General features: G+C 43.2%; 1 protein-coding gene across 1 annotated transcript in view; it reads right to left on the bottom strand.

The window, feature by feature from the left end:
- plch2a (phospholipase C, eta 2a) overlaps positions 1-10,541 on the bottom strand; it is a gene marked incomplete at both ends in the record, with an annotated part of 170,964 nt that overhangs the window by 23,811 nt on the left and 136,612 nt on the right. Inside the window, 2 exons of the mRNA XM_079226116.1 lie at positions 1,698-1,805; positions 4,818-4,989. Of these exons, the coding sequence (XP_079082242.1) occupies positions 1,698-1,805; positions 4,818-4,989 (280 nt within the window). The remainder of the gene's footprint in view (positions 1-1,697; positions 1,806-4,817; positions 4,990-10,541) is intronic.

Genomic DNA, 10,541 nt, shown 5'->3' with positions numbered 1-10,541 from the left:
AGATTATTTTAAACACGTAGGACGACACCTGAAGCCTCAGTACTTAAAGATGATTTTGTTAGTGCATCTGTTCTCTAAAGTGAACAGAAAGCCCACACATGCTGCCATACAGACGTCATCACAGCATCACTAGTTGCAATAGGTAAAAAAAACATTCATGCATTAACCACTGACCACATCGGTCCGTGTTAAAATGCTTTCTCACATAATCAGCACCGATAACCGGGGATAAACTTAAAGGGATAGATGTGATGTTTAGAAGTGTGGTTGTATGAGCTTCTTCTCCGTAGTCAGTGTTTTACTACAGTAGAGGGAGTATTGACAGGAGTACTAGCACTGGAGCAAAGTAATGTACTGCTGTTGATGTATTTTAGACACCTAAAATAATCTATAACAGTAGAAGTGTAGCTATATTCTGAATATTTTCACCTCTTTAGCTTGCCGTCAGACAGACCTTTCTGAAGGGAAACCGGAGCTGTCATCTACTCTCTCTCTCTCGAGCCACAGACTCCTTTGATGTATTACCTCATATAACAGGAGTTGCTGGTCTACTGCTGCCTCTATCAGTTAGTTAGTTTGTGTTATTGTGTGAGTAAAGGGTTAGTTCAGATTCACCAAAGTCATAAAAACAAACGCACTTACCGATAGAGGCAGAGGTAGAACACAACTCCATGTTCTGTGAGGTAAAATAACTACTTTTGTTAAAAGGAGTCATGTGGCTTTGAAGAGAGTAACAAAAGGGCTTCAGTTCCTCTTCAGAAAGGTCTGTCTGACAGCAAGGTAAAGTGGTGAAAATACTCTAGATGTAGCTACACTTATACTGATATAGATTATTTTAGGTGTCAGCAGTACATTGCTTTTCTCCCGTGCTGGTACTCCATCTACTGTAGTAAAACACTGACTATGGAGAAGAACCACAAAACCACACAATACCTCAACTATCCCTTCAAACTGCAACATCTACCAGCTGCTCACATGGCTTTTTTTCCTCCATTTTCATCATTCATCTATTCATTTCAGTCTGTATTTTAGTCTATGTGACTATCTCACTTGAAACATTGTCCATCATGGAGGTGCCTACCAAGTTTTAAAGACCTATGGTGGATTCTGGGACCAACAGCGCTGAACGTTGTTATTTTACTGCTCATAACTGACCTACACGACACCCAACAATGTGCATGTTTGGTTCCAGATAAAGAGTATTTATGGAGAATCTTCAAGATGCAATATTGCAGGGCCAAGTGTCTTTGGGCCGACAGTACCACTTGAAACATCCACACGTAAGATGGGAGAGTATGGCAGATGACTGGGTGAGGTTTCTGAGTTGGTGGAGGATGAGCTTTGTATACAGTACCTTCCACTTTGACAGAAGCGAGCAACAGTTGAAGAGAAGAGGAAGAAGAAGAAGGGACAAACAGGAAGAGAGAAGAGCAGGAAATGAAAACAAATAGCCACACAGAAAGAAAGAGACCGAAGCAAACGGCAGGGATAGCAATATAGGAGGTACACTAAGAGACAGTAGAGGAAGAACACTCAATTACCAGAGCTCAGTTTAAACATGAACCATCAACAACAGGAAATGCATGCACGATTCACATTTCATCTGCTGGACGATAGCACAAAGGCTGCATGTAACTACAGTAGATAGGAGACATACATGTGGCCAAGTAGAGGAGCAGACCAAACAAGGTACATACATCTCCGTTCATCAGCTTGCAGTCGTCGTCCATCTCATCAGCACTGTCCTCGTCCGAAACGTCTCCCTCCTCGGCGTCCTCGTCAATGTTGGGAGGCAGTTTCTTCCCCTGGTGGAGAAAAGAACGAGTCAGGAGGCCTTAAGACCCTGACCGTGTGCTGTAATCACTCAGTTAGAAGTCTGGTCAGGGACCATCCGCTCAGTCGCCCCTACTGCACTACATGTAATCATGGAAAGATGAACTCCGTAAAAATAAGAAGAATTGAGGTTTCGCTGAGAAGGAGCAAATACTGTTAACAGACAGTCAGAGTCTGAATACAGCAACACGTCTGAAAAAGGAAGGCAACATAGTGTATGGCGTAGAGTAGTGTATCTTCTAGTATTAGCTTAGTTGGCTTGGAATATTGACCAATGTGACCCCAAGACAGTACCAGGCACTATCTACGACTTTTACTCATGGAGAACCCCCCAACAGAAGCGGTATGGTTCAGAGCAGATTGAGGTGTGTCATGCCGTACCATGCAGTGGAAATGTGGCATTAGTTTGTGGTATTTCCTGTAGTTTGTGGTGGCTAATGTTATCTTCCAATAGTAAACATAAGCTACGTATCTCTGATACTAGTATCCCGGAGTCACTGCTCTGACTGTTGTGTGGAATGTGGGTTTTCAAAGGAATGCCATATAATTGGTTAGACATTGGTAGACATCAGCAGTGTTGGGGTAACGAGTTACAAAGTAACGGATTACAGTAACGTAATTACTTTTATAGGCAACGAAGTAAAGTAACGCATTACACTCAAAATATTGGTAACTACACTACTTTACTAGACCTCAGTAACGCGCGTTCCTGCGTTACTCAAGACATTTGTACCAGTCCGAAAAGTTCTCTTTTAGCGGCGCGCGAGTCACACGACACTTCCTGATGAACAGCCTATCACAGAACTTCATCTGAGTGATTTGAGTGACGTAGCTGCTGGTGCGTAGAAGGAGGGAAGCGGGGAATGGAGGAGACGGAGACGGAGAGCCCGGATCCAACTGGGAGGATCTCTCCAGGTTCCCTAGGATTAAGGATATTGCAAAGCAATACAACACTCCAATACCATCAAGTGCACCTGTCTGTAATGACGTGGAGCTTCTAATGAGGACAAGACACGTCTGTATGAACGGACTCCCTCTACTGGTGAACTGCAGTATTACAACTGTTAAAGCATTGAGAACGCGCTCTTGCACCAGACATGTAATATATTTTCCACACGTAACATCAACATTAGTTAGCGTCAACAAGCACGTGTCATTGTACTTTCTGCCTTCAAAGTAAAAGCACTTCCTGTTCACTTGCTCTTCACAATAAGAGTAAATCATGTAATAAAACAAGTTACAACACTAGAAAGGCTTTCAGCCTGGGCAGTATTGTTCTGACCCCAAGGAGGAACAGGCTGTCGGATAAAAGATTCAAGAGACTTTTACTCATGCGATACAATCGCTATTTTGAAGGGTTAGGGAATAGAGAAAAATGATGAACTTCATAGGATATAGTGCACTTTCTGTTTATTTAGGCAATGATGAAGTGGATTTTCTGTTTATTTAATTGCATTTTCTGTTTCTATTTTTTTGGGTTAAGTGCATTTCTGTTTCTATTTTATGGGAAAAAGTGCCAATAATTTTTCTATTTTTCTTAAACCACTACAATGATTCCTATAACAAGCTGGTTTTGTTCTTAGGAGTCGGCCCCGTTTGGTTTAGTGGGGTCTCATGTTTCCAAAAGCCTGTTTTCAATGTGTTATGCTGTTTGACCTGAATGTCCCCACCATACACAGCCTCTTGGATCCTGTTGTTTGTGGATTTTAAAGTGAGGCATGTTTCTTTGGTCAGACAGTGTGAACAGGGTTAATGTTCGTTCAAGTTAGTGGCTGAGTTTTATATGCCATTTTGTTTTACATGTTTACAATACACTATGTGGAAAGGCTAAGAGATGCCCTTTATTGAACATAAAGTGATGAAAGGGCCATGATGTTTGTCCATGTATCTTTGCGGTTAATTTGGACATTTGCTGAAAAAAATGGAAAGTAAAGTAACTAGTAGTGAAGTTACTTTTCAAATGCAGTAACTAGTAAAGTAATAATAAAAAGTAAAAAAAAAGTAAAATTTTCAGAAGTAATTAGTAACTTGTAACTAGTTACTTTTTCTGAGTTACTACCCCAACACTGGACATCAGTATATCAATGTGTCTCATTTATCCAGCGAGGAAATCTTTTTTAACATGATCTGTGTTGGGAATTGCAGAAGCCTTTAATCCCCTTCTTTTCATGGTTGTCTTGGCGTCATCTATCCTCCTGAGTGGCAAAGCCTTGAAGAGGATTTAGTGGCTGATGCTGTCTGAACCTGGTACCCACACTGCTGCAGGGCAATGGGAAACATGGCAGTGCTCCTCACAGTGCGTCCACATTGGCATCTGGCATCAATAAAGCTTGATTAACCTCAACACTGTTCCCTCCCCGGCTAACAGAGGGCTGCTGCCGCCGCTCACCCACACGCCTCTGCTGGCTAACGGGTTGCATCACAAACGCAGCTACAGTGCCAACCTGGACAGATGGTTTACATCAGCTGTGAGCATTCACAATGAACACATAACACTTCTGGGGGAATTTTAAAGGTACATTTAGTGGCAAATGAAGGGAAATGCGACGCTGTGCACTGAGAACAACTGCTTTCCTTCAAGTAATTGGAAGGATCCAAATAAGTTGGGGTTTATTCTACATATAGCTATAAAAAGCTTTAAAGGAAACAGTGTGCAGGATTTAGGGACATCTAGTGGTGAGGTCACAGAATAAAGAGTTTGTATGGCTTCGTCTGTGTGTGTGTGTAAAATATATATATAGAGCTAGTCTGCAGTTACTAAACACGTTTTATTCTTTCCAACGCTCTACGTTTTGTTTTTCATTCTCTTCTCCTTCTAATCACATCGCTTCAGTCAGCCTGCTATCTCCTGCCTTTGAAGTCTGCTCTGTGAGGCTCAAACTCCTGATGATAAAACGCAAGCTGAAATATTCGCCCGAGGACTGAGGAGCGAGTCACTTTTCAAACATCCAGATTGTGCTTCTGAGGCTTTTCTCTGACTCTACCTTGACGAGGATCTTGCCCTTGAGTGTCGCCGGCGACGGCAGCCGTCCGGACTCGTCGGCTTTGATGTTGGACAGGTCCAGTTTGTCCCCCAGGATCTCGGTCAGGTACTGGGCCATCTTCTTTTGCTGGGGAACACTGCAGTGGTTCTCGATGGAGAGGATGACTGGGTACCTGAGAGACAATCACACAACATATTAGAGTTACGGGGCAGAAAGAGCAGGGAGGGCAAGAGGACACGGTTTTATGTCGATGGGAATCTGCAGCATCAGAATGAATCACAGTCACCGTTAAAGACCCAGATGTCCGTTTGCAGTACAACTTACGACAACAATTCCACAGGGCTGGAATAAAACCCAACATACATTACTTGAACAGAAGGTAAAACATTGTTTCAGAAGGAACCCAATTGACATGAACTGTCTGGAGCCTCAGAGAGCGGCTGGTGTGGCTGTAGACTCGTCTTGCTGTCTCGTTAGTAGTTCCCGAGCTACTTTTAGCCTTTTGATGTTTTATGAATATCCCCACTGACATGTACAATCTTTCAATACGGACGACAGGAAATTAATTCACACATTCAGGCCTCGATCAGACAGAGAAACCTGTCACCATAAAAGACATGGTTTTCCTGCTCTCTTGTATCGAGTTTCTTAGACGCCCATGAACGCTAAAATACTCTAAACGTTTCGGCACAAGGCTGTGACCCAATCAAATCAAGCAAAAGCTTTACAACCTGACCACTTCCTTTTCTGTCTCAAACCCCTAACCTCCTCATCCAATGGCACAGAACCCAACAACTGCTTGAATCCATTTTGATTTCCATTTGCTCCACAGGTGCACCACACACGGCGTTACCAGTAGAAACTCACTTCTATCAGATGGAGGCCTTGCCTACCAGATGTACTGTAAAGATAATCTGTATTTACATTTACACAGCAAAAGAAAAATTATGTCATTGTCATGAATCTAATCTTCAGAGCTACTAACATTTTATTACATTTTTCTTTAAAGAGAAATGTATTTTTCTATCACGGACACTAAAACGTACACTGATGGCACCGCCCCTCTTTAGGCTTTTATTCTAGCAGATCCAAATGATCCTATAGCTCAGTAAACATCTCGGCACCAATTCTTCTTCCTCTAGCAGAGGACACCTCACATGTCCTCTGCTAGAGAACACTTGTGCTCTAACAATAACACTGAAAGAAAGACACCAGCACGATCACACTTTTATCTGTGGATGAAATCATAATATAGACTCGGTGTCTTTTGACCGCCAAATTCAAATCGGTTCATCCTCGAGTCCAAGTGGACGCCTGTTCAAATCCCCTGCAGGCGATGAGGCATGATATTTCTATTTGAGAGAAGGGGCCGGATGGACAGACAGACGACACAAAGCCTCTGGCCCGGCTGTCAGACTCCTCATTCACAACATATTACATGGAACATTGCCATTGAGCCTCTTGTCCCCGTCAGCCCTCTGTGGAGCTCGCTTTTTATACGGCGCCCCTGGAAAATATGATCGCGTCTTTGATGTTGAATGCAGCCTTTCAACTCGTTTCCTTTCAGTTAATCATCTGTGGAATATAGTGTCCACACGTATGTTTTCATAAAAAAAAAAAAATACACACGGAGGATGAACAGACACAGAAAGAGTGTTGCTGCTTGAGACAGAATCTAAAAATAGGGATTTTTCACTGCATCATCCACTCTGCATGTGGATGAGATTATCACCTTCTCATGCAGATTTGTGAGGAGGAGGAGGGTAAGGTGGTGTGTGTGTGTTTTCACTTCTTGCAGGTGAGAGTAGGATTTTACGTTGGCTTACAGGAATATATTCCTGTCCGTAGATACAGATGGGTGACAAATGAATGACAAAAACATGAATAAATGAGTCAAGAAACATCAGTGGCTAGGTCACTGAGCGTTTGATCAGAGGGACAATGATGCGAGTTATATTCTATGGACAGACACCACATCTCCACCCAGTTTATCACCTCAGAGATTTTCGAGCAACGCGTTACGAGCCGTTGACACATACAGGCTTAGAAATGCGCTGTGACTCCGGCACCATCCGCCAAAAAACAGCTGGACTTTACACAAATGTCTTCGACACTCAAAAGCACCGGCACCATCTCGGGCGTCTTTGCTGTACGGTTTCAACAACGTGGACGTTTAGTTCGAGCAGAAAGAAACCCACAAAGCTGCAATAGAAGATTGACGTGTCGCCAACAAGGGCTTCATGATATTAGTGTTGTTGAACATCACGTTAACTATATTACTTGTGATTAAAACACAGATATCAAAGTGTACTCAGTTGGGCCTTTCTGCTGCTTTTACTTGTGTTTGTCGTTTATAAATTGACGCAACGGTGACCTGAATGTTGTGAACGCATTCAGCCGCACACCTCCCACAAATGTCTGCAAGAAACAATTAATTTGTTATCATAGGGGGCGGGGCTTCAGCATGGGAGGCAGGGTTAACTCAGACCAATGAAACAAGAACCCTCTGCAACTAGAAGAACCCAATGCTGCCTCCCAAAAGAGTCTAGGACTAACAGTGCATGATCTGGCCATGGTAAGTGATTATGTTTAAGTTATAATATTTAAAATTCAAAGTGATGTGTGTTTTAGTTACAGGCCACTCACTCACACACATCCACTGATTGCCATGGCGACAAACACACACCTGCTGCTCACAGCTAAAACATATACACTCACCTAAAGGATTATTAGGAACACCTGTTCAATTTCTCATTAATGCAATTATCTCAACCAATCACATGGCAGTTGCTTCAATGCATTTAGGGGTGTGGTCCTGGTCAAGACAATCTCCTGAACTCCAAACTGAATGTCAGAATGGGAAAGAAAGGTGATTTAAGCAATTTTGAGCGTGGCATGGTTGTTGGTGCCAGACGGGCCGGTCTGAGTATTTCACAATCTGCTCAGTTACTGGGATTTTCACGCACAACCATTTCTAGGGTTTACAAAGAATGGTGTGAAAAGGGAAAAACATCCAGTATGCGGCAGTCCTGTGGGCGAAAATGCCTTGTTGGTGCTAGAGGTCAGAGGAGAATGGGCCGACTGATTCCAGCTGATAGAAGAGCAACTTTGACTGAAACAACCACTCGTTACAACCGAGGTATGCGGCAAAGCATTTGTGAAGCCACAAGACGCACAACCTTGAGGCGGATGGACTCCAACAGCAGAAGACCCACCGGGTACCACTCATCTCCACTACAAATAGGAACAAGAGGCTACAATTTGCAAGAGCTCACCAAAATTGGACAGTTGAAGACTGAAAAAATGTTGCCTGGTCTGATGAGTCTCGATTTCTGTTGAGACATTCAGATGGTAAAGTCAGAATTTGGCGTAACCAGAATGAGAACATGGAGCCATCATGCCTTGTTACCACTGTGCAGGCTGGTGGTGGTGGTGGTGTAATGGTGTGGGGGGTGTTTTCTTGGCACACTTTAGGCCCCTTAGTGCCAATTGGGCATCGTTTAAATGCCACGGCCTACCTGAGCATTGTTTCTGACCATGTCCATCCCTTTATGGCCACCATGTACCCATCCTCTGATGGCTGCTTCCAGCAGGATAATGCACCATGTCACAAAGCTCCAATCATTTCTAATTGGTTTCTTGAACATGACAATGAGTTCACTGTACTAAAATGGCCCCCACAGTCACCAGATCTCAACCCAATACAGCATCTTTGGGATGTGGTGGAACGGGAGCTTTGTGCCCTGGATGTGCATCCCGCAAATCTCCATCAACTGCAAGATGCTATCCTATCAATATGAGCCAACATTTCTAAAGAATGCTTTCAGCACCTTGTTGAATCAATGCCACGTAGAATTAAGGCAGTTCTGAAGGCGAAAGAGGGTCAAACACAGTATTAGTATGATGTTCCTAATAATCCTTTAGGTGAGTGTATATTGTGCAGCCCTACCCTGAACCATTGAGCGTCTGTCATATATTCATGCATCTGTATCAGACATAAATGCCCATATCAAACATACCACATGTGTAATTTAGTGTGTCTGCAGCAGCAAACTTTACTGGTCTCTTAATGTGATGATGGATTTTTTTGTCTTCACGAAATGCGACAGTGGTGCTGGTATTGTAGAAGCAGGAACAACCACAAAAGAGGTTTTGAGGACTTTGCAAGGTATTTCTATTATATTCTGATCTCATCAACGCGATATCACCACAACTAGGCGGCAACCTCCGGTTTTGCAGAGTGAAGCCGCTGTGGAAGTGTCTTAAAACCTGCATTCTCTCTACTGACCAGCAGGGGGCGACTCCGGTTGCAAAAAGAAGTCTGATTGTAAAGAAGTCTATGAGAAAATGACTACCCCTGTCTTAATTCAGTCTCTCTGTAAACATTGTAAACATGAGTTCATGTCTCAATCTTACTGTGATTGACAGGTCGCTGTCGCTACCAGGGCCGTACACGGCGTCTCTACATCACTCCTCATTCCAAATATGGTAACTTCTGTTCATTGGTTGCAAAAAAACAACAATATGGCAACAACCGTACAAGATGGCGACGGTAAAATCGCCGAACTCAAGGCTTCAAAACTGTTTTTGATTGTACGTCAACCTTTCGTATCACTTCTGGTTGCAACAGAAACAAGATGTTGACGGCCCAAAAACGATTTGCCGACTTGGACACGTCACAGTGACTACGTTCACTTCTTATCTACAGTCACAACCTCCACAGGAGTACGGTCGACATCGAAATGAAGGCAGAGTTTGAATATGGCTGTCGGCCACGTCTTCAAATACAGCGATGGTGCAGAGAGATACGGAGCTCCAGGGAACCGCTCACCTCCACCCACACCTCCCTTACCTGCATTGTAGGAGCAGGAGGAGGACGATAATCGTTAAATTAATTATATTCTTTGTTCTCCCCCTCCTTACTTTACTTCAGACCTCTCAGAACAAACTAGTGAGGCTGATTCTTAAACGCTTCTCCCTGCTTATTTTAGCAAGTGGCTCAGAGTGGGGGAGGAAGTGTCATGTATTAAAGTGTGTACTGTGCACATGATTGTCGATACGGTGCCTGAATATTTATGTAATTATATTTCTCGGGGGAAGTGACGTCCACATAGTCAGATTCAAAAGCTGCATGTGAATGGACATGTTTTTCTATCCAGCAGCAGTTCTGAGGAATGGGGTCCCAGCCAGCTTTAAGGCCTCCCTGAAGAGCTGGCCGAGTAGCAGCTGGTTCTAAATATAGATATTGCGTCGCTGGAGTTGCAGTAGATCATAAGTATCCATCTTGTTTGTTTTAGCTCTTCAAAGTGTCTGGTTAGGGGAACATGTGGTTTTTAAGAGCCATTGCTTTTGACTAATTTAGGTCTAAGTTGAGCTGTACATTTCATATTGATTCATGTACTAATATAAGGGAACATCCAAGGTTATTTCCCTCTTCCTGTCTGTCATCTCTATCAAGTGAAAGGTAAGAAATGCAGTATATTCTAAAAGAACAGTTTCCCTCATACATAGAAAAAAAGACTTACTGACTGCACACTAACAAGGGAAAAAGACATGACACTGTAACACCAACGCATCTTTAAAAGCCTTTAAAACCAGACAGTGCACCCTGATGTGTTTCAGATGTAAAGAAGCTTTGGGACGTATTAAGCCCATCCGACCCTGCAATTCTATTCCATGCCTCATTTCCCCCATTTTACTGCGTTCCTTTACAACCCAACAGCC

This window comes from Taurulus bubalis (genome assembly GCF_910589615.1).
Source record: "Taurulus bubalis genome assembly, chromosome: 11".
Taxonomy (NCBI): Eukaryota; Metazoa; Chordata; class Actinopteri; order Perciformes; family Cottidae; genus Taurulus; species Taurulus bubalis.
The sequence above is the reverse complement of the archived record's forward strand: the minus strand, read 5'-3'. Positions and strand labels throughout refer to the sequence as shown.